This window comes from Myotis nattereri, assembly GCF_964212035.1.
Source record: "Myotis nattereri genome assembly, chromosome: 4".
In the NCBI taxonomy this organism is placed as follows: domain Eukaryota; kingdom Metazoa; phylum Chordata; class Mammalia; order Chiroptera; family Vespertilionidae; genus Myotis; species Myotis nattereri.
The window spans coordinates 7082048-7107271 of NC_138079.1; the positions used below are offsets into that span (position 1 = coordinate 7082048).

The 25224-nt window shown below is 50.1% G+C and overlaps 1 protein-coding gene across 1 annotated transcript in view; it reads right to left on the reverse strand.

Moving 5' to 3' along the window:
• Nucleotides 1–23884, reverse strand: part of LIFR (LIF receptor subunit alpha) — a 67172-nt gene extending 43288 nt beyond the window's left edge. Inside the window, exons 1-2 of the mRNA XM_081089000.1 lie at nt 23643–23884; nt 452–612 (exon numbers count right to left, since the gene is read on the reverse strand). Coding sequence (XP_080945126.1) covers nt 452–590 — 139 coding nt within the window. The 5' untranslated portion in view covers nt 591–612; nt 23643–23884. The remainder of the gene's footprint in view (nt 1–451; nt 613–23642) is intronic.
• Nucleotides 23885–25224: the final 1340 nt, after the last annotated feature.

Here is a 25224-nt window from a genome sequence, read left to right on the forward strand (position 1 = left end):
AGGTAGTTAAATAAAACGAAAACAAGTAGCATGTTAAAGAGAGATACAGTATTCGATTTCATTTATAGGACATTCTGAAAGGCACTGGAGAGAGAGAAGCCGGTCAGTGTGGCTGGAGGGGGGACGGGAGCGGCTGGCCCAGAGGAGCCTGGGAAAGTTCTGGAGAGACTGTTCTGCACCTTGCGCTGGTGGCCACATAACCGTATGCATTTGTCAAAACTCACAGAACTTGATCCCAAAAGGGTAAATTTTATTGAATGTAACTTATACCTGAGCTTTTAAAATGGGGAAAGAATACTTAGATCTATATTCAAGGGCTTTTTAAAAAGAAACCAAACGTATGTAGAAAGGAGATGACAAAGAAACGGATTTTAACCACTCAAGCCCTAAAGGTTTCAATGAAGACACAAGACCACAGTCAGTTCATTCTCTGTGACTCGAAGGCACTTACCTTTTTTCTGGCTGTTTACTTGATTCATTAAATACAGCAGGATAAACGTGGACAGGAACCACCGGAAACGTGACGTCATCCTCATACCTTCGCTGGCCGCCATCCGGGTCGGTCGTCCTAAACACGAGGCCATGCCCATCCTCCGTCCAGCGTGGTCGGCCCTGGACGGGGAGGAGAATGTCACCCGGCGCTCCAGCGTCTCCCCAGCGTCTCCCCACACCGGCCTCACGCCGGGCATGTGCACGCTGGCACGGACAGCGGACACGGACACGGACACGGACAGCTCCCGAAACCCGGCCCGGAAATGGCCCGGGCGACACCGGGCCCCGCCGGCCGGGCTTTAGGAGACGTTAGCGATCGGACACAGCTGTTGCTGCAGATCCATTAGAGCAGCGGCTCTCAGCCTTCCTGACGCTGCGGCCCTTTCACACGGTTCCTCATGTGGTGGCGGCCCCCAGGTTCATTGTGACACATTGAACATAATTAAAGCACAGTGATTCACCACAAAAACAATATGTAATGATATATGTGTTTTCCGATGGTCTTCGGCGACCCCTGTGAAAGGGTCGTTCCACCCCCAAAGGGGTCGCGACCCACAGGTTGAGAACCGCTGCCTTAAAGGGTCACTTTTCAAATGACGGGCTTCAAGTTCAAGACTACGGCCGAGCACGCTGCTCTCCACTCTGATGCGACCGGAGTACAGACCAGCCGGGCATGAAACTGAATCTCTGACAGACCATTTTAAGTGATCCCTGGAATGACATTTCAAATTAATTCGTTTACATTCTCCTTTATAGTCACTTGTTTTTGACAATATCAGTTTTCCACGGACACTGTGGTATAAAGTTTCTATTTCATATACATTTAAGTAGTTTAAAAAGTAAAGAAAAAAATGGGAGAAGTAAGATAGGGGGTTTGCAGATGTGACAAAAATACTGATAATGGAACGTAAGCACATCGCGCTTGAAAATTTGCTGCTTGAAAACAGTGACTGCCCCGGTGGGCGGCAGGGAGGGGCCAGGGCAGCAGCCCGAGGGCCAGGTCCTCCTCCAGGCACCGGGCACATCACCAAACTAGACAAGGCCCCTGCCCTCAAGGACCTCAGGCTCCACTTCGGAAAGACACACACCTGAACAAATAAGAGCTTTACCATCCTGCTCCGCTCTTTGAAAACTAGCGTAGGTCAATGTGTGCGCGAGCGCGAGTGAGATCTGACTGATCGCAGGTGCCCTGACAATCAGGGGACAGAGCAGCGGCAAGTCCAGGTCCCTAAGACAAGGACAAGCTGCCCAGGAAGAGGGGCCGAGAGCAGGGAGACGCAGAGAGACGTGGGCTGGTCATGGCCAGGGGAAGGGTATGGGGTTTAACGGGGTTGAGAGGAGAAGTCACCGAGTGCTTTAATCAGGGGAGACCCTGATCTGAGAATATTCCTCCAGCTGCTGCGGGGAGCACAGGCTCGGGGGGTGGGGGAGCAGAGGCAGGGAACCGGGGTCCAGCTGAGCATGTCAGAGGCGAGGGCCAGGGTTCTGAGTGGAGGGGCACCAGGTGGAGAGGGATGGAGGGTCTCACCGACACACCACAGGGAGGACAGTGTGCGGCTTACAACACGGATAAAAAATAAAAAAGAAATAAACAAAAAACACAAACAGATGCGGTCTGAACCTCAGCTTCGCCACCTACTGTGTGATCTCCACCTCTCTGGGCCTGTTTCCGCATCTGTGAAGTGGGCTGATAACTGGATTTTCCCCATGAGTCTGTCGTGAAGATTCAATGAGAAAATATCTAAAATGCACTTGGAAGAGTGCCAAGCAGATGGTAGGTCCTGTAAGCGCCTTCCGTGTATTGTGGGAGGTACAGGGAGACCCCATAAGAAGCGACGGTGGAGGTGGGTGCCATGGGAACCCTCTCGGGGTGCACGAAGGAGGAGGCAGTGACGTCTGGGGCTGAACTGAAGGGATTTGAAGGTCTGTTCACAGAAGTCCACTCGGATGTGCTCCCACTCCCCACCCCACAGCGGCATTCTCCCTACAGACACAAAGAACAGCCGAGGGCCCAGAGCAGCTAACAAAGTCACGGGCGCCAAAGAGGGAAGCTGCCCACATCGGACGCTGAGGCAGTCCTCAGGGTACACGTTCCCGTCCACTCTCGTGGAATGAAGCCTGCCAGCCGACACATCCTCCAACGTACGGAAAACTCCTTGTTAGACCTAATGTCGCCTCACTTTTATACTGGCACAGACCGCCGAGGATCCCAAAACATACAGGGGCGGGCAAGGCAGGTTTACAGAAGACGAATACAAATAAACACTGTAATAATTAATTAATGACAATACAAGAATATAAACTGTGTCACATCCTCACAACTATACACCACCTACGTTCGCCCCACCCTGTATACGTAAAGCAGACGGCATTAAAGAGAAATTCAGGATAAACTGAACAATGAAAAGGCAAATAAAAATTACCCCCAGAGAAAGTTGGGAGAACGTGGAAAAACTAAAAGGAAAAAGACGACAGACCGCCACCTCTAAACAGCATTCTCACAGCAAACATGGCCCAGCCATAAAAACAAGAGACTTGCCCTGGCCTGTCTGACTCAGTGACAGTGCTGGCCCACCGACGGAAGGGGCCCGGGTTTGAGTCCGGACAAGGGCACGTACTTCGGTTGCAGGCTCAATCCCTGGCCCTGGTCTGGGTGCGAGTGAGAGGCAGCCACTCGATGTCTCTCTCTCTCACATCAACGTTTCTCTCTCTCAGTCTCTCCCTCTCCCTTCCACTCTCTTTAAAAATCAATGGAAAAAATATCCTCAGGTGAGGATTAACAAAAAAAACAACGCAAAATTCTAAGAGCCTTTGCCTGGGCCCCGGGCGCAGTACGCACTGTGCGGTGATGTTTTACCGAGTTGTGCGCTTGAAACCTGTGCGGTTTTGCAAACCAATGTCACTCCAGTAAATTCAATAAAAAAGAAATGTAAAGAATAAACTGTCTTCTGCACAGGGAGACTTCAGAAGGTTCAAAAAAAAAAAAAAAAGAGGATGCAATGAAAAAGGAGTAATCAGAAATAAAAATAGCTCTTACAAGTTGAAGACATTGCTTAATATTAAAATTTTTTCAAAGACAGATAAAAACATTGAGCAATCTTTCAGAGGAAACAAAACAAAAGACAGAAATAGAAAATGTCACAGGAGATAGATATAGGGACTTGATAAAGGAAAGGAAATCCAACATCTAAATCATCAGAGCCTGACAGGAGAATCCGGAGCCTGACAGGAGAATCCAGAGCCTGAGAGAAGAATCCAGAAAACACTCTCCTTAGTGCAGTGGTTCTCAACCTTCTGGCCCTTTAAATACAGCTCCTCATGTTGTGACCCAACCATAACATTATTTTCGTTGCTACTTCATAACTGTAATTTTGCTACTGTTATGAATCGTCATGTAAATCTCTGATATGCAGGATGGTCTTAGGCGACCCCTGTGAAAGGGTCATTCGACCGCCAAAGGGGTCGCGACCCACAGGTTGAGAACCGCTGCCTTAGAGGAAGGACACGGCCAGGCCCTGCGTGGCTGCTGCTGAGCGCTGTCCACAACCGGGGAAGGGTCCCCAACAGCTTAAACAGCCAGAACCCAAACATACACGAGGCCGACCACACGTGGGTACAGTGTCCAATGATTCTCAGGATGAACCACTTTCTAGTCGTCCAGTGTCATCAAAATGACTTATCAGAATGGAAATGTACTCACGGAACGTCTAAAATGCAAGTTGCTAATGTAATAGAATTACATCGTCTGTATGGGAATAACTGAATGAAGGAGACAAAAATAACCACACACCATATTCACTGGCTGGCTGAGCATGACCTTGAAGTGGGACAGCCCCTCACTACAAATTCCCAGTCGTCCTAAAAAAAAGGGTGCCCCACGCAGTGGCAAGGGCAGGGGGTGGAGGCAATGAGGCCCGCCCAGGCCAGGCACTGCGGACTCAGATGTCACCCCGGCTCCATCACTAACTAGCGGTGAGACTGAGGGCAAATCCCCTAACCTCCCGCCGCGGCCTCAGGCAGGGCAGCAGAGGCCGGCTCTGCTCAGGCCACACGGGAGACTTCCAAAGGGAGGCTGCAGCGCTGCACTCCTGCTGGGCCACACGCGGGCGGACACACTCCTGCACAGGCCGGTGCCACCAGAGCGACTGATCAGACCACCCCGGGGAGGTCAGGGGGCATCAGGATGGGGCTCTCGGGAACAGAAGCATCGAGGGCGGTGCCCCCGACGCCCACGTAACTGCAGACAGGCAGGACGATGAGCACTTTCCTTTGTCACCACCCACAGAGAACATCCTGAGCCAGTCATTGAGACAGCGGTCGCCAGCCGTGGTCCGGGGGCACTGCGGGCTGCGAGGTCCGAAGCTTGGCGGCCGCTGATGTGGGCGATGCGGTACTATGTCTGTAACAGATCGCGTTTCTCTACCGGGCAAAACTTCCGAGCAGACTTATCTGAGGCTGATCAACAGGTGGACAGAGCCTTCAGGTGTCTTTCCAGAAAAAGGGCCCGTGAACTTGTCTCTGCTCCCTTCTGGTCACGACACGGTCAGAATTTGCTTTTCCCCCCACCCGCGCCTTACTCTTAGAGGAGAAGGCGTTTTTACAGAATTCCAGGAGCTAATCTTCAAAATTAGGATAGCCGTTTCTTGCTGCACCAGCAGACGAACAATGCAGATGCCTAGAGAGCAGGGAAGGGACCAAACTGCACAGGCAGGTGCCAACCTAGCTGCCCGCCGAGTCTCTGAAGGTGGCAGCCGCCGGCCAGGAACCCATTCTCTGGAAAGGCTCCTACAGGATGTGATTCACCCCCGACAATGAGGTAGAAAACAAAAATGAGAAATGAGCCCTCGCTGATCTGGCTCAGTGAAGAGAGCAGTGGTTCTCAACCTTCTGGCCCTTTAAATACAGTTCCTCATGTTGTGACCCAACCATAACATTATTTTCGTTGCTACTTCATAACTGTAATGTTGCTACTGTTATGAATCGTCATGTAAATCTCTGATATGCAGGATGGTCTTAGGCGACCCCTGTGAAAGGGTCATTCGACCGCCAAAGGGGTCGCGACCCACAGGTTGAGAACCGCTGGAAGAGCATCGGCCCGGGTTCAATTCCGGTCAAGGGCACATACCTCGGTTGCAGGCTCGATTTCTGGCCCTGGTTGGGGCGTGTGCAGGAGGCAACCAATTGATGTGTCTCTCACATCGATGTTTCTCTCTGTCTCTCCCCTCTTCCACTCTCTAAAAATCAATAGAAAAATATCCTCGGGTGAGGAGGATTAACCAAAAAAATAAAGGAGAAATGATCCATGAAACTGGAGTTTTCACCCTGAGAAGTAACCCTGTAGCCCTGTGTCTCCCTTCCCCACCCCGAATCTCATTCCAGAGCATATTAAAACTGATACTGTTCCCAAGCTGCGGGATTCCTTCATGACTCCATTTTCGCACACATTTTGCCTTCTGATTAGAATTCCCTCTCCACTCCTTTCTGCCACCGTCCTCAATTCACCTGGGATCCCCCAGGCAGGAGGTGGGAGAGCTCACACCTGTGCCAGGCGTTCAGCATTCCCCAGGAGGCCAGCTGCCCCCTCCTCTGCTTCCACACTTCACACCCACTGCAGGGGCTCCACCACCTGGGACCAGGAGCCTGACTCATCCACCTGCGCTTCTGTAAGCAGTTTCGCTAGAACGCAGCCACGCCCATGGTTTGTGCAAGGCCCCCGGCTACTTGACACCGCAGCGTTAGGGTTGAGTGGCTTCTACAAAGACTGCAAGGCCTGCAAAGTCAAAAACATATACTACCTGCTCCTCACCCTCAGTGTACTGGCCCTGTCCGGAGGCATCCTTTCCTGAGTTTGTAATCCTCCAACAGCCTGCCAGCTCCCTGGGGGAGTTCACTGTTCACCGCCAGCCCCCGGGGTTCAAGCCCCAGCACCCGGCACTGAGCAGACATTGAAAATGCTAAGCTGGCAGATGGATGCATGAATGCCAGACACAAAGGAATACATGTCCACGCTCTAGGCTTTTGATTGTTGGGCTTCAGCTAACCCGACACTTGGAGCATAAGTCGGGGCTATGGTTCCCGGACCCTGCACCAAGGCGCCCCCAGGCACAGAAGCAAATGAACGGGATATTATGGTATATTTTATATTTTCAAAGCAAAGAAAGTGGTATCTGTTCAACACTGTCAGAACCATCAGCTCCAGACAGCTCAGTGTCCCTCCGAGGCCATGCTGCAGGCCTTTCGATGGCGTCATGTCTTTGTGAAGGGGAGAGTTGCTGTGATAAAACACACGCACCATCCAGAACTCAATGCAGGAATGGACATGAGCCCTGGCCAGGGAGCTCAGATGGTTTGAGGGTCATCCCAACACACCAAGGTTGTGGGCTGGTCAGGGCACTTCTAAGAATCAACCAATGAATGCATAAAAAAGTGGAACGACAAATCTCTCTCTCTCACAACCCTCTCTCTCTAAAATCAATACATAAAAAATTTAAAAAAAGAGAAATGAAAATGAGGGTGAAGGTGTCCAGTCTGGTGCCAAAGTCTGGGAAGCTATGCAGTCCCTAACAGGTTCATATGTGTGGCTGTTTACGAGTGAAAGAAAAATATTCCCCCCTTAAATTGATATGCATTGTTTTTTTAAACTGCTATTACTGTGTCAGGTTATACATACTTAGTAAGCTGTGTGGCCCTAACTACTTCATAAAAGGACCTGTATCAACAGTTCTCAACCTGTGGGTCGCGACCCTTTTGGGGGTCGAACGACCCTTTCACAGGGGTTGCCTAAGACCATCGGAAAACACATATATAATTACATAATTGTTTTTGTGATGAATCACTATGCTTTAATTATGTTCAATTTGTAACAATGAAACTGGGGGTCACCACACATGAGGAACTGTATTAAAGGGTCGCGGCATGCCCTGACTGGTTTGGCTCAGTGGATACAGCGCAGGTCTGCGGACTCAAGGGTCCCAGGTTCGATTCCAGTCAAGGGCATGTACCTTGGTTGCGGGCACATCCCCAGTAGGGGGTATGCAGGAGGCAGCTGATCGATGTTTCTCTCTCATCGATGTTTCTAACTCTCTATCCCTCTTCCTTCCTCTCTGTAAAAAATCAATAAAATATATTTTAAATAAATAAATAAATAAGTAAAGGGTCGCGGCATTAGGAAGGTTGAGAACCACTGCGTTAGGTATTGCTTTTGACCTGGGGGCACCATGAAAACGTCACTGCAACGCTAAGGGCCTGAGAACCCAGCCGGACAGCTCAGCGGCTCACGGTTCCCATGGTCTGCGTCCGTGTGCGCTGCGTGCAGGCGGGTAACTGAACCTGAACTCCTTCCTGCTCTGTGAGAAGAATACATCTTAGTGGACTCTGCCGAAAGCACCGCAGTTACTTCTGGGTCTGCAATTCAGATAGAAAGCTCCTGTCGTTTTTACAGTTTCCTGCGTTTCCTGGGAACTTTTTACCCTGCCGTCCAGACTTGTGATTCTCAGGGTCCTTACACCAGTTTGGCCGTCTTCACCCCAGGGAGGACTTCCCTGTCCATCGAGAGCCTGCTCATGATCAGCCTCACACATCAAAACACAGGAGCGCATCACTGTGGGCGCATCCCAGGCCCCCACTCTCCACACCTCAGCTCCTGCTCCGCCTGCAGACAGGGCCCTTCCTGTGACCACCACCCCCCTCGCTCCACACCACAGAGGGCCAACTGCAGCTCCCCCAACGCTCCACACTGCCGCTGGTCTTGGGGCTCCCCCTCAAACCAGGGCATCTAAGGAACTCCCCTGGGGATGTCCCCCACACTCCATCCTCCCCACCCTCAGGGGCCACCGGAAGCTCTATCAACTGGAGAAAGTGACCGGCAGGCGCAGCCTTCCATAAAGGTTAGTAAATGCCCAGCACACAAATGAACTTGTTTGTCCCTCTATCACAATGATGAAATGCTCTATTATTACAGTAAAGCAGCGGTTCTCAACCTGTGGGTCGTGACCCCTTTGGCGGTCGAACGACCCTTTCATAGGGGTTGCCTAAGATATCCTGCATTTCAGATATTTACATTATGATTCATAACAGTAGCAACATGACAGTTATGAAGTAGCAACGAAAATAATGTTATGGTTGGATCACAACATGAGGAACTGTATTAAAAGGGCCAGAAGGTTGAGAACCACTGCAGTAAAGGAACAACCTAAAGAACACTCCTTCTTGTTCAAAAACATCCACAAGATCTTTAAAATGCAGAAAGCATGGCCAAAGCTGACCTTCAGAGAGATTCAGGGGCGCTCTGTCCCCCAGTACCTGCTTCCTCACAATCTCACCGAGACCAAGGAATATCTTTTTTTAAAAATGTTTTTATTGATTTTTAGAGAGAGAGGAAGGAATAGAAAGATAGCAACATCTATGATGAGAGAGGAACATCATCGATTGGCTGCCTCCTGCACACCCCCTACGGTGGCTCCAGCCTGCAACCTGGACAGGTGCCCTGACCAGGAATAGAACCATGACCTCCTGGTTCCTGGGTGGACGCTCACCCACTGAGCTACACAGGCTGGGCAGGAATATCTTTTGTCTTAAATGTTAATCTTTTCCAACTGTTTGGCTATAAATGCATTTCCTGGATTGTGTGGTCAAAATGCCCTTTTCAGATGGTTACTGGTAATTTGTAAAGTTTTAGTTATAAACTGCTTATTCTATCTTTTGCCTGTTTTTTCCCTCATTAGGTATTAATCTCCTCCTCACTGCTTGGTAAGAAATATCCCAAGATGCACATTAACTGTTATACACGCTGTAAATCTAGTGCCCAGTTTGCTTTCCCACTTTCCAATGAGGTTTCTGTTTGACTTTCATTAAGTCAGATTTCTCAATTTTGTCCTTTATGGGTTCTGAACAAAACTTCCCTCTCATGCCAAGATTATATAAATTGTCACCTATACTGTCTTCAAATGCACTATGGCTTTTGCTATGTTAAGCCTTAAGCTGTAATCCACATGAAATTAATTTGGGTGAACAGTATGAGTCTAGGACTCATTCCCACCAAATGGTTAGTGCTTATCCCAACATTTTTCATTAAACAACCCACCCCTCCCCGCACTGACCCGAGAGGTCCTCAGGGTGCCTCTCATTGCCAAGCCCTTGGTGGGCCCCTGGCCCACTGCCCCTCCACCCCACCGTCCCTCCCTGCACAGCATCATCTGTCCTCGGGGCTGTAAGCACCACTCCTGGCTAATGACCTCCAAATCTATGTGCCCTGCACTGGCCTCCTTCCAGTTACGGATGGATCGTCTAGAGGGCAATTTCTTGCCTATCCACACCAATCCACTCAGATGGGGTCCTTCGGGAATGACAACACTTTGATACTACATATCACTTGGATATTTCAGAGATTACTCAAAAACCCCACATGCACAAAATGAATCTCATTTTCCCTTCCAAAGTGGCTCTCGTGCGCCCCAGTCCCTTCATGGCACCAAGCAAGAGTCACTCTTGATTCCTCCTCCTTCCTCAGCCCTTCCACCGACTCACCAGATTTACCCCCAACACAGGCCTGGATTCTTTCCCCTCCCCTCTACCTCAAACTCCACTCCCAGGGCTCTGGCTCAGGGCATCCAAATCACTACTTACTCATCCCATGGCCTCCAGCAAGGGCCTGGACAATCCATCTTCCACAATGACTGTTCCGGCTTTAAATCTCACCTTTATTTTTAACCCTCTTTTTTTTTTTACAAGTGTTTTTTAAAAAAATATATTTTATTGATTTTTTACAGAGAGGAAGGGTCTTCATTGGTTCAAACTCCAGGCTAAACGCCAGAAGGCTGCGCCTGACTGGGAGCAGGACAAACTCAAACCTGGACTCCACAGTCTGCTCTCCTCTTACCACTCCCGGGCAGACCGTGGCCACAAGCTCTCTTAATGCCCCCACTGCACTTCGTCTAACTTCCACGTGGGCCTTTGTCAGATGCCACCAGGTATGCCAGAGATTCTTCTTTCCCTTCCCCCGGCCCCTTCCCCCATCAGCTATGACCTCCCTACGGGCAGGGAGATCACACTTGCATCTAAGGGGGCTTTACATGTGCTACATATTCATTTACTAAGTCTTAGTGGCTTGAACAGATCCATCCCAATGGAGTCTTTGGCAAGGACTTCAAATACTTTGATGACACCCAGTGGTTGCTTTATATTCCAGGGAGAAAGCTGAATGGTATGTTTTTGAATGCACTGGTTTGCCACGAAGTTCCTAGGTACTGTTTCTCAGATATCATGCATTGTTTATGTTTATTACGAGCAGGCACGGTTTTATGCTCTTTACGTGCAATATTAAGTTTAATCCTATAACAACCTTACGAGGTCAGTTTATTCTCCCCTTTTTATAACAAGGGAAATGGAGCACACCGACAGGTTTTGACTCTTGCTTGCAAGCACTCAGCGAGTCAGGGGCAGAGCTTGGATTTCAATCCAGGTCTGAACTATAAATCTCACCCCTAGACCATGACACTACACTGGAAAATGTGGAGCAAAACTCACTGAACCGGAGTGGGAGTGCTGGGCTCCAGTCCCTAGTCCGTCAGTGACAAAGTGGCAGGTATGTGACCTGAGACAAATCCCCTAACAGCTCTGACATTACACAGCTATGACCCAGGGCCTGCTTTCCCTACATTAAATGTCATAAAGAATTTATAGCTGCATTATTCTTAGATGTCACACCTGGCTTGTCTCCTCTGCGAATGAGAAGATGGAGAATGCGATCAGGCATGCCGATCACCCCCGCACCCTCAGCTTAATGCTGCTCTTGGGGGAGAGACTACCTGCTTTACCAAGCACCTCCATTTGTCACATCATGACAAAAGTCTGGCAGCTCAGGGAACAAAGAAAACCGGCAGCCACCACCTTACCGCTCTCCTTCCAACTCTAATTGTGCTTTTAATTGCTTAGCTCTTATGGCAGCAGGTGCAAGCTCACACTTACTGGAGGGCCGGCCCATCGGCCGAGGAAGGTGGTCAGAGGAAATGCCAGGAGGAGGGGAGTGGGGGCAGTGAGCTGCTCGCTGCTGGGCGCCTCCTGTGGGAGCCCGAGCCCGGGGTAGTCAGCACCTTCAGGGCTTTCCAAGGGGGCCAGAAATGCAGGTTTGTTGTTGTTTCTTAATGTGAGATCTCCTTATTTGTAAATGCTGGCAACTAATTCCAATTTTTTTCAAAAACCTTGCACGGGCCAAACAAAACACATGCGCAGGCCAAACACAGTTCTTAGGGCGCCAGTTAACAACCTGTTTCAAAATGTATTGGCGTTAAAAACTTCTGGTCTTGCTGCTGAAATAACCTGAAGATATAAACTGTTTGAAGACGTTCATGTCGGCGCACAGGTTTTCGACATAAATGTGCCTGAATGCTTCCTTAACACTCTTTGGGGTCTGAATCTGAAGGCTCTTCTCCCCAAAAGAACTCGAATAGTCTTTCTCTTTCTCTATGGCAGCAGTTCTCAACCTGTGGGTCGCGACCCCTTTGGCGGTTGAACGACCCTTTCACGGGGGTCGCCTAAGACCATCCTGCATATCAGATATTTCCATGATGACTCATAACAGTAGCAACATTACAGTTATGAAGTAGCAACGAAAATAATGTTATGGTTGGGTCACAACATGAGGAACTGCATTTAAAGGGCCAGAAGGTTGAGAACCACTGCTCTATGGTACTGTTGAATCCCAAATCTCGAAATCCTAAGCATCATTTTAGAATACAAATGCTTCTCTCTCAAAAAGAAAAACACACCAAAAAACCTGAAACTTACGTTTTCTTGAGTCTTCTACATAAGGGTGGAAGGCAGAATGAAAAACACAACAGATCCTGAAGTAACTGGCATTGGGCAAAACTAACTTAGCAAAGAGACACTCTCAAGAAAGCAGATTCCACAGGCCAGTGACATGGGAGCCAGATGTGGATCCTGGATTCAATGACAGACGCACGTGAGAGGGGCCCTGGGGCGGGGTGCCCAGCCCCACCGCACCCCCTTATCTGATGAGGCTGCTGCACTGGGAAAGCAGGGGTCAGAAACACACAGGAGGTGTCTTGGTTTGAACAAGATCTTACTGAAAAATATTTATGTGCAAGATGAAGAAATACAGGATTGTAAAAAAAGAGTACGGGGAGGGGAGGGGGCAGGGGGGGTGTCCTTTCACTACGTGACCAACGGTGCTGATTAACGGATGCCGTCCACATGGACAAGGCTGCAGGCAGATGTGACAGAGTTCCTGACACTGTGACTAATGAACTGGATGGAGATACAGGGATCATATTAATCAAATCTACAGGTTAAAACATGGGCAAAATAGCAAGCATATTGGATGAAATAAGGAGGATTCCGATGAATTTATCCAACAAACGACGGCTAGTCCAGTAGGGTTAATTTAGCACAGGCAATTTCAGACGATGATGATGGCAACAGTAACAGGCGGAAACCAAACACTCACAGGCTGGAGCAGACCTGATTTAGCAGCAACACGTAGAAAAAACGTAAAAGGCTGGTCAGCGAAATGGACCCGTAAGGCAAAGTCACTGCCAAAGTAAGAAAGAGAGGGGCGTGTCTTGTCGCCTCGCTCCATCACAAAGCGTGTCGAAAACCCTGCCCTCCGGTGATGTTAAAATTGGGGGAGGCATTTTTAGCCTGAAGAATTCCCAGGTTGATAACACAACATGAAGGCAGTGTTATTTTGTAACAGAAGCTATTATTATTGCCTTTGTTACTGCCCAAATTATTACAAGTTCCCGCCCCAATACAGGTCTTACTCTAAGTGTTCTTATCCCCTCCCCCCATCGGTGCAGCCAACTCCCTACTTTCCCCCAGCCTTACTGGGGTGGAACTGACAAAAAGGTTTATGTGCTTAAAGCGTACAGCGTGATGACTTGCTATATACACTGTGAAGTGATGACCGCAGTCAAGTTCATTAACACATCGGCCACCTCCCAGTTACACCTTCCTTTCTGTGTGGGGTCTACTCTCCCAGCAAACGTCAAGTAGCCACAGCAGTCGGAGAACCCGTCACTCGGCTGTCCATTAGCTCCTGGAAATTACTCATCTCACAACTGCAGGCTCCTGCCCTCCGACCAGCAGCTTCTGCTCGGGCAGCACTGTGTCTTCTGGCTTCACCTGCTCCCCGATTCCCAGGCCGCCCACAGGGGGGGCTCCCTGATCACTCAGCCAGGAGGCACACACAGCAAACATGTTGATGTGTGTGCGTCTGAAGCAGCGGTTCTCAACCTGTGGGTCGCGACCCCTTTGGGGGTCGAACGACCCTTTCACAGGGGTCGCCTAAGACCATCGGAAAACACATACTGAATATATAATTACATATTGCTTTTGTGATTAATCACTATGCTTTAATTATGTTCAATTTGTAACAATGAAAATACATCCTGCCTATCAGATATTTACATGACGATTCATAACAGTAGCAACATTACAGTTATGAAGTAGCAACGAAAATAATTTTATGGTTGGGGGTCACCACAACATGAGGAACTGTATTAAAGGGTCGCGGCATGAGGAAGGTTGAGAACCACTGGTCTGAAGGGCAGGGCAGCTGCAGATCTGTGTGTGAGAGCTTTAAACACAGGGAGGCTTCTTCAGAAGTTTCGTCAGAAGCTTTAGGAAAAGGCAGGCGCCCCAAGCAGGAGAGGGGCGGGCAGTCATCACCACGCGAGCGCCGCTCCCTCCACGTGGGAAGGACAGGCTTCCAGGCAGCCTGGCTGCGGTGGCTGCCCCTTCCCGGCCGCACCAGCGCGTCTCGCTGCCTCTGGACGCCCCAGTCCTCCCGGCACAACCTCAAGTCACCTTTCTGAAATTTTCCATGGCTGTGCCGGGCCTGCCAGAAAGGGTGCCAACTTCGCATGGACCAGGCTCCCTGCTGTTTGGTGTCTCCTAACTTCCCAGTCCCACCCTGCCCACTGCCCTGTGCTCGGTCCCGCCAGCCCCGCCAGGCTCCGTCCTCCGCGTCACTGCACACGCTGTACCCTCTGCCCAGATGCCCTCCTCGCTCTCCTCTTCCCTGTCCATGTAGCAAACACCGCCTCGGCCTTCAAAACCCGGCTGGCATCTCTCCTTCCCACTGTCTTTCCTTACGGGTCCCCACAACAGACAAATTCCCGCTGCCATTCCCATCTAGCGTGTCCCTGCTGTCTGTCTAGTAGTGGAACTGGGGAGAAAGTGAAATCATCCTTATTGTCTCTACCAGAAGCCGAAGGACACAGGCAGAGGAGACGCGCTCAGCAACCTACGTACGAGACCCCGGCGGCCCCTCCAAGACCCTGAGCCTGCGATCCCAGGGGCACGGCCCCCGGGGATGCGTGAGCAGCGCCATCACAGCTCTGAGTCTGGGTCCGGGAGCTGCCAAGTTCCAGAACAGAGTCCCCTGTCACCGCTGGAGCCGGCATCTGAGGAAGGGCGAGCTGCCGGCGCTCCGTGCGGCCAACAGTCTGAAGTCTGCATGTCAACACGGCCGGCTGCTCTCTGCCATTACGCACTCGGGGCATCTCACAAAGAGGCATCGGGTGTTCCTTCATGAAAAGTGTCCCCTCCCCCGCCGCCGCCCCCCCCCCCCCCCCAGTCAAAAAGGCAGAAAGCTAACTGCTGGTTCCAATGGGGACGGGGGAGTAGCGTGGGCCTTGGAAAGCAATGGTGGGGCCAGAAAAAAACGGGGCATCGATAAAGAATAAAATGCTGACGCTGCTGGTGGCGCCGGCCGGTGACGTGACCTGTCCCACCGTGCTGTCTACACAGGAACAAGACAGACACGGCCTGTGGAACCGGCTTCTCTTATTGGGCTGTGCTGGGGAGATAAAGCCCACGGTCAGCGCTTGTCAGGAAAGTTCCAAGACATCTTTCGTGGCCACCGAGGGCTCACTTTATACTAAACTATTTACAACGGCTGCCAACGAAGAAAAACACACACACACAACTGTCCCTGCATAAAGAGAACAGATTATGAAATTAATGTCAGCTAGGAACACTATTTTAAGCTGAAAGCTTTACTGCTGTCATCCGAAGTAAGATTATGTGCTGGAATTTCCCAAACAGAATACCCATGAATTCCATCCCCCTTGAATTTATTAGTAGGGACCCATCTCAGTAATTTTATAAAAGGCGATCTCAAAAAGGCAAGGCCCTCACGGAAGATATATAGTAGCAATTGTAAGACTATTAGCCTAGGAGATCCTCACGCGTGTAGAACGTAAGCCGTCACTAAATCATCGGCGAGTGTCGAGGAGAAATCACCTCGCCTGCTCCTCGCGTAATTTGTGGAATAAGCGGGAGGAATGTTTGTGTTCACTGGAAAGTAACAGGGCAACAAGGTCTCTTTTAAAACTGCAGGAGACGAAAGGAGGCGACCCGGCGGTCCACTGTGGTAACAGGTTGACTGCGTGGGCCTCCCGGCCCTGAACTGTGCCGGTCACTTCCCGTGTCATGCCCATCCCGGGGCGCGTCTGTCCTGGGCACTGCGGTGGGGCGGAAGCGTACCCACTGCCTGGCACAGCGAGGCCCCTGCTAGCGATTGAGCGAATGCATCCCTGCGTTCCAACGACGCTATAAAAGAGCGGACCCTGACCTTCGGGAACTGATCGTATGGGATTATTGAAGAAAACAGTACAAGAAAACATTGCCTTCCATTCAACATAAAATTTCTTGGCAACGGAAAGCATTTCACTTTTAAAGTAAATAAAAAAGTCAACAAAATATTTCCCAGTGACCAGAAGCAATGGAATATTTTGTCAGAATGTCCTGAAATGCTTTTCACAACAGTTTGATGTAAGCTATTAAAAAAAAAAAAAAAACACAACACAAAAAACCCCACAAAACTTATTCTGCTTAGAAATCCTGTATGAACAGGAATATATAGCTTTGGCCTCAATCATCAGATCAGGCTGGTGAGGTTAACGTAACATTTACCCTCCGGCACCTGCAGGCACCATGAGCTGGATGTTATTCACATTTTACAGAGAAGGAGACGGACAGAGAACTTGCCCAAGTTCACACAACCAGTGGGTGGGAATGGGATCTGAACTCATTTCCTTTAGAATATAACATGCTTTACATGCTGAAAATCAGGAAAATAAAAAGAATAACCGTCATATGTAATTTCAACACACAAAGGTAATCTCATCTAACATTTGGTATATACTCTTTCTGGCACATTCCCCACCCCCGCCCCCCCCCCCCCCCCCCACACACACACACAGCGGCTTGCTCTCTCTCACATTCACCCTCCAAAAACAAAAAACTTAGGCTTAGATTGACCTACACATACTGTTTTGCAATCTGCTTTTGGGTTTACAAATTCTGAGTACCTTTCCACATCCATCAGCACTGCCCTCCCTCAGGTTAATGCAGGAAGGCTTCTCCATTATATGGATATACCATCACTTGTGCAATCAATCTCCCCAGGAAGGCTTCTCCATTATATGGCTATACCATCATTTGTGCAATCAATCTCCCTATCATTGGGCACTTCCATTGTTTCTAGTTTATAATTACCATACTATCACAGACAAAGCTATGAAAGTCATTTTTGCAAATTAGAGGTGGTTTTTTGGCGCGTACTTTTTGTGGAGGTCACCCGATTCTGGACAGGAGTTCCCCCCAAACTTTCAGAGAACACACCTCTTCCGATGTGAAGACACACACCCCTTAGCAGACTTCCCACCAAGTGAAGACTCACTGTGGGGGGAGAAAGCTACTGACAGGAATCTGTGTCCCCACACACTGCGTAGGCGAGGACCAGTGCTATAGACGGGGCTCTGCACACATGCTTTATTTTGTTTTTCCTTGAATTCCTAGTGGTGGAAATGCCTGGCTAAGGGGACATGGCACATTTTTGAGGCTTTCGATGAGTAACACAAAATTGCCCTCCTGGAAAGTTGTCACAATTAAAACACCCACCGGCAGCATTTGGAAGTGACAATTTCCAAAACTCTCCGGTTGGCTAGCTTTGTATTTAAACAATCAAATCCCTATATGGCCCTAAGTTTTAAAAACACTGAAGCTATTCATAAAGCATTTCTGGAAAAACAGCAAACAATCTGACAACAAAATGCTAGACTTTAAAGTACGTGTGTTTTCAAATACAAAACATAAAACTTCAATGGCATCAGGTCCCAGCAGACTGACCTCAAAGGAATGGCTCTTAGGAGACCCAGAGACACCAGGCTCAGAAAGACCCCACGCTAGGGAGTGAGGCGCAGCATCTTCACTTGCCCTTCTGGCTCATGTTAGGCTTCATAGTTTGGGCTTTAATAGCAACGTCCTCTATTTTTTAACAAGAAACTCATGAAATTGTATATCCCTTCAAACTTTATAAATACTGCTTTATAGCTAAGGTGCAATCTGAAGTTCTTCAAATCCTTTTAGATAATCATTTGTTCAACAAATATCAAATGCCTACTCCTCCAGGTCTTGTGTTGTGTTTTTTTTTTTATCAGTAAACTTAAGAGGTTGACCAGATGGCCTTAGGCCTCTCCTGGCTCTCCAATTCCACACATCCTTTGGTTTAAGTTCCTATTACTCATAAGAACTTTGCATGTTAAGCTCTATATTGTTCTCCCATGAAATCAGAACTAGGCTTCCCAAAATAAACAATTTTACATCTGCAGTACAGCTTTGATGATGCAGGTATCTTCAAGGAATAAACACAGGATAAGGTTCCAGGTAGATGAAGACTTTAACTGTTTCCTAGGAAAGATTTCCAGAATGCTCTTGCCTCCTTCCCTTTCCTACTGCACTATAAATACGGAGGCATGACACGTGAAACAGGACCTCACTGGCATGGCAGTGGGTCCCCAAGCCTGTGGACAGGAATGGCGGGCACCCAGCTTTTCGGTGGCACGCTGGCACCCACCCACCCTCAGGGGCTGCCGCACTGAAGTCCTGGCGTGAAGTCCTATTGCTCTGCAGCTTACTCCTACCCCGAACTCAACACACACACAATTCTGTCTACAGAACGTCTGCAGCTCACTGCTCCGCTGGCATTTCTAATATTAGAACTGGGAGCACCACTTCTGCCACCACTTGTTGTTTTCCACCAGATGCTCCTGCCACCTCCACTTCAACTGTGCTTGGTCCAGGGTCTCCTGGGAGAAGTCTGCTTCTTCCATCCGTTAGAGCAGCGGTTCTCAACCTGTGGGTCATGACCCCTTTGGGGGTCGAACGACCCTTTCACAGGGGTCGCCTAAGACCATCAGAAAACACATATATAATTACATAGTGTTTTTGTGATTCATCACTATGCTTTAATTATGTTCAATTTGTAACAATGAAAATACATCCTGCATATCAGATATTTACATGACGATTCATAACAGTAGCAAAATTACAGTTATGAAGTGGCCACGAAAATAATTTTATGGTTGGGGGTCACCACAACATGAGGAAGTGTATCAAAGGGTCACGGCATTAGGAAGGTTGAGAACCACTGAGTCAGAGGAAGGTACAGTTGGGGGGGCTCAGGATCCAGTGACCCCTCTAGGGAAGAGCCACACAAAGACTTTCAGGAAGAAATATCGCCTCCTTGTGGTCTTTTAGGGTACTGCCACTTAATAATGTAGATAGGTATTCTCAACCATAGGCACAAAGAAGGATTCCAAGGCTTACTCTATACCTGCCCTACAAACCAGACGAATGGGTAAGAGCCAAAGAGTTTCTTCCCTCTGTGCAAAGGGACATGAAAAATTTACCCACCACCAGCTTTTCCTCAACTGGCAACATAAAACACAGCCTCTGCTCACGTGAGCGGCAGCGGCAGCAATGACCATGACTGGTGAGGAGGCGTATGCAATTCCTGCATCTCTACAGTTCATGAAGGAAATGCAAAGGAAGTCGTAAATGTACGTTAAACTCAAATATTGAAGTCTCTAAATTTGTCACAACCAGTTAAATATACAGCAGATGCTAGGGCTTCTGCTATTGGCCAGAAGGGCCTTCACTTCGACGGCAGCGACAAAGACGACTCACTTAAGATTTGGGAGTCACAGAATCCACCCCTGACATAGTGTTTGCACAGAGCTGACGCGAGAGGCTTGGGAGATAATATGATCTTACATGGAAACAATTCATGGGGTTCTGGGATCAACCAAGTAGAATAGGAAATTAAAAAATTAGCAACCCTCATGCTGCCAGATCACGAAGGTCCTGATGTTGAACTGGAACCCAAAGTCCCAGCCCAGGGACAGATGACAGGTTCTTATGAGATGTCTATGACAATTGCTTGGCACAACATTCACTTCCCAAGCTTTCAATTAACATAAAGGGACATATATTTAGAATGACAAACAGGTTAGGAGTGGGAAGCGGAAATGCCACAGTTCCTGATATTCCCTGAAATAGACTGTGCACACATTCTCTCTGTGAGGAAAAAAGTACCTGCAGAAAGTACACAGATGTGCTCATCGGTCTGTCATCAGCCCCCAAGGACTAAAACATGCGGTTCAAAAAAGGGCCTCTTTGAAACTTCTACACTGAAGCAAACGGCCAATCCATGGACATCAAGGTGAAACTTCTGACCAAACGGCTTAGAAACCACTAGAATGTCCTAGGAAATTAGATATGCTTTTAAGGCTTCATACTTTAATTTCAGAGACTAGCAATCAAAGGCAAGGGACTTAGAGTGGTCATTTGAGAGGCTGTATTAACAGCGTAACAGGCTTGGTAACGTCAAGGGCCAGAGCCAAGGTGAAGCGCGCAGGAGAAAAGACTTCCAAACCTAACATTCTGACCAAAGGGGCAAGATTACTTTTTCAACTCTCTGATTACTCATTATTTCAACAAATATCCACAGCCCATTGTGACCGAAGCTGCTCGCAGCACGTGGGAAGCAACCAGGAGCCAGCAGATGTGTGCCTACCGGCCTGCAGCTTCCAGCAGGTGGAGAAACCCCACTATCCAAGGTCTCTCTTCCAGTCCTAGGAGCATTCCTTGACATATGCAAACACACAGGGCACCGTTCCCAGCACCTGCTCTCGCCTGCCTGCCACTCTCCCCCTTCACCATAACCTCCAGCCACACGGGCTGCCTCGGGTCCTCTGGCATCTGAGCCTCAGCCCCACTCCAGGGCCCCAGGGCCCTTGCACTTGCTGTTCCCTCTGCCTGAGCTGCTCTCCCTCCAGATCTCCCACAAAACACAGGTCTCTTCCTGTCCTTCAACTCTTGGCTCAAATCTCTCCATCTCAGAGAGGCTTGTGGAGGCATTCAATCTAAACCAGCAGCGCACCACCACCACCACCACCACCACCCCCTCTACCACAGCAACCCTATTTTATTACTTTTCCAGTATTTATCACTATTTGATGGTATCTCCTTTATTGTCTCTCTGCCTTTTATCTGTCTCCCCCCTCGCCCCCGCCTAAGGTATGAACTCACAGTGGGGCCTATCGGTCCTGTGCATTGCTTTGTTCTTAATCCCTAAAAAATTGCCTGAAACAGGAAAACAAATGGAATCCTTCTACGTATTTAGAAGAGCTAATATAAACAATATTAGCAGGGTTGTACCACCATGACAGGTACTAAATAATAAAGGGGAAAGACTACACCTTAGACGCTAAAAGGTTTGTTTGATCAGTTAAAACAAAGAAAGATCATTATCGCTTGCGCTGGTCTTCAAAACATTCTCAAAAATGAACATAATGGAAATATAAAGCTCACCATTGGCTAATATTCAAATTTTATCGTGGATCAGGCTCAATTTCTAGCATTAGCACTGCTCCCACAATTGATTCTGTTCTGAAAGCACTCTGAGACCTTAATTTTTTATTTAAAAGAGCCAAATATTTTCTAAAAGCATCCTCTCCTTTAAGGCTTATTAATAACCTCCTCCCAAATTGTACAATCTGTGACACGATTGTAGCAACACTCCAATAAGAGATATAGGTGCTAGTCTACAGATGGGAGGGATTTTAGTGCCCAGCGGCAAACAAGTTTTCGAAAACACAAACTATCCTCGTGCTCGACATAATAAAAAATATTTAAACCCTGAAGACGTTTTCTTCCAGATTAGTCTTAAAACTGTCTATCTGTCCTTTTACTCCCGGTGTTGAAGAGCTCAGGCATTAATCAAGGAATACAACTTTAGTTACTGACCATTATCATTTCGCCACAAAGACACCAAAGGTCCTTATGGACCGCTTGGAAATGATATAAAATCAAAAGGTGCGCATCGGAGTAAAGGGGCATTTATTTCCCGGAATGTACTGCAAAGAAGTAAATTACTTCTTTGGGCCTTTGGAAATCATTGAAATCCACTTAAAAACCTCAAGAACTCATGTTTTACCATTTCACAGCAAAATATCAGAAGCAACCTACACATATCTCAATAAAGAAGAGGTTAAATCAATTATGGTTTCTCCTTAATGGAGTACTCAGCAGCTGTTAGGCAATGAGACAGCTCTCTTAGGTACTGACAGCGAGTCGGCCAAGATTTAGTACTCCGCGGGGAAGGCAGGGAGCTGGTGCAGAGCAGAAAGACAAATAAAAAGGACACATACCAACTGTTCAGACTAGCATAGGCTCCATCTGGAAAGAGGTACGGCGGGAGCTGGTGACCCTGCGACACGGGGAGAACTGGGGGCAGTGGGGCACGGGGGAGAGGGGTACCTACTTTTCATTCTATACCTGCCTGTACCGGCTGGATCTCCCACAGTGTGCACACAGCTTGCCTGTCCCACAGATTCATGGGGTAATTTTAAACATTAGGATCATTTACATGATTGCCAGCTTCGTATGCAGGATGCCCATCAAAAAGCAAAGGCAGTCCACGTCACCGAAGTTTGCGCTCCTCCCCCGCAAAGCCACCGATCCTCATGCCCAGAAGAGAGCCCAGGTCCCCACTGATTAGAGAGGCGCACGCTCCTGGTCTCACCTGTTACAAAGCAAACACGCCTCCGTCCAATTCTTGGAAGAGAAAGGGCTGCCGGGTTCACCTAAAATACACGCCTCATATTTAAAGTGGGCATGTAACTACCCCTCGAATAAGCCTCCAAAACAGCACCGTGTCCACCTGGCCATACAACAGAAAGCCCAGGCGGGAACCAAGCGCAGGGACAGGCTCCTGTTTGGGAAACACACTGCAGCGAGGTCTGCCAGGCGCAGACAAGGACTCCTCTGACATTCGTGAAGTAGGACTTCAGATCTGTGGCAAAACAGTCATGGAAGGGGGGGGGGGGGCAGCATCATTTGCAGAAAATGAGGCTTTTAACAGCTGCCCTTTGTGGGGGAGGGGAGTTCGCTTTACATTTAGGTTGGAAATCATTTTGATAGCCCTGGTTGGTACTATGATGTCGCACTGATTTTACTTCAAGCGACTGTTTAAAGATAAATACCTGGAACTGAAAACGAACAAAGAGGAAGGCAAACTTTAACAAACTCTCCTGTTCAATGTAACCCTTTTAAAAGAACACATAAAAAGAAATGCAAAAAAAAAAAAATCACCTGTCCCACAAACACCACTCATAACAGTAACACAGCAGATCAATATTTGACTGTATTAAACACACCCGTACAAGAAGGAACACAAGGCTACCCGACTGCAAACAGAAGAGCTCATGCAGTTACGGTAGCAGAAGGTGCGAGGACCAGAAAGAGTTACATTATTCAAGCCCAGAGCACCTTCCCCGCACTGCTGTGGGGCAGAACTCATGGTGCCGGCTCTGCCCCGTGAGACAACACAGCAGGAGCGGCATTTGTCACGCAGCCTAACTGTCATCGCCAACACTTTTACTTTGGATTTCATCAGTAGAGCGCCTTGGGATATAAGCATATGAAGATACAGGCAAATCCAAGGAAATTTCAACCTCCTTCCCATCCCCCAAGGTGCCTCTGGTCTCAGAACTTACTGCCCTTCGTGGGGCAGAAGTTCGCAGCCGCGGAGTCTGCGCCCTCCGAGACCGAGAGTGGCCAAGGGCGCGCGGACAGCGGCGGGCTCGGAGCGCTCCCCCTCCCCCACCCGGCCACTCAGCTCCGATGCTCCCCAGACCCCGAGACCGGGGCCGACCCGGCGCTGCCCGCCACCCTACCACCCTGCCCGGGCCGCGGGGGTGACCCGGCGATGCGCCCACGGGACTGGCTCCGGGGCCCGGGCTCCCCCTGCCCGCGCCGCGCCCACCCGCCCCGGCACCCACCGGCCGCTCCCGCGCCGCTATCTCGCCATCGCCCGCCGTCCGCTCGGCTGCCCGGAGTCCGCAGTCGCCCGGGGCTGGCGACGAGGAGGAGGAGGAGGAGGAGGAGGAGGGCCGGGCACTGCCAGCCGCCGCCTGGCCTCCGGGTCCCAGCGCGGGCTGCTGGACACGGCCACGGGCGAGGGGCGCCCGCTGCCCTCTGCGCGCCCGGAGCCGCCGCCGCCGCCAGAGCCACCGGCACGGCCACGGCCACGACGGAGAGGGTCCGGCCGGGATTGCGGCGCGCGGGGGCGGTGCCTGCACGCCGCTCGGCTGGGGGCGCTGCTGCCCGGCCCCGCCCCCGGCCCGCCCCGCCCCGCGCCCCCGCCGGAAGCTGCCCGCGCGCCCCCGCCGGACGCCCCCCCCCACTCCCGGCGGCCGCGCGCTCCGGGCTCGCCCGCTAGGCCGCCCCGGGGACTCGGCGGAGAGCGGCCGGCGGGACCCCAGCGCCGGCGGTGGCGGCCGCGCGGAGAGTCCGGCCCTCGGTCGCGAGGCCGATCTCGGTCCCCAGGCCGGGCTCGGAAGGTCCTGGGAGGGCCCGGAGATCGGAGCGGCCGAGCGGGTGCCGAGCCTCACGCCAGGCCGGCCGGGCGCGCGGAGGCCCTGCGGGCAGGAGAGGGGCTCCCCAAAAGGCGTGAAGGCGCTTTGCACACCGGGCCTGGCGGCGAGGGCCACGCGGGCCCTGTGTCAGCTCCCTCTGTAAACACACGCGAACACCAGCTCCCGCGCCCTGGCGGGGGGTGGGGGTGGGATCGGGGGAGGGGGCGATGGCATAGATGCCCGGAGTTACCTAAAATACCCCCAAGGCCGGGGCGCTGCGGCCGGGCCACCTTCCTCCTCCCCGCGCAAGGCTCGCTCCGCCGACAGGACGGGACCCGGGGGGAAATTCTAAGAATATCCTGGAGCCATCTAGTCTTGCCTCCAAGGCGTGGTGGGCTTATTTGTGCGGAGAAGAAACGGCTCCCCTAATGGGGTGAGATTTTTCCTCCCTGCATTGTTCCCATTTCCGCAGTTTCACTTGGCCTGGATTTTCTTCCAGAGTAATGCACCAAATGAAATTAGCTGGAGCGCGTTTGATGGCGCAGAATCGGGTTGGAAGATGTTTACGCTCTCTGCCGGACGCGTTTGATGTTCTCCTGGGCACAATGAACTTGGCGAAGTTCAGAAGCGTGCCAGCTAGAACCCCTGGCCTGCAGCGTCCAGGGCTCTGCAGCCACACCTTCAGTAAGAGCCCAGCTTGTGTGTTTCACTTGTTGTTTATTTAAGGCCCCGGCACCCAGGCCAGCGTGTTTCATGGAGACCATTGGATGACATTGCAAAGCGATTTCTAAATTGGCAAACTGAAGCATATTTTCTGAAATAACTTTTCCCTGTTGATAATGCGACTAAAATGGGCAAAAGAATACACCTGCCAGTACATTACTTACTAAGTGGGCTCCGTGGAAGAAAACGTTCCACCCTAAACAGTGAGGGCGAACTTTTGAGCTCGGCGTGTCAGCATTTTGAAAAACCCTAACTTAACTCTGGTGCCGTGTCACATACAGAA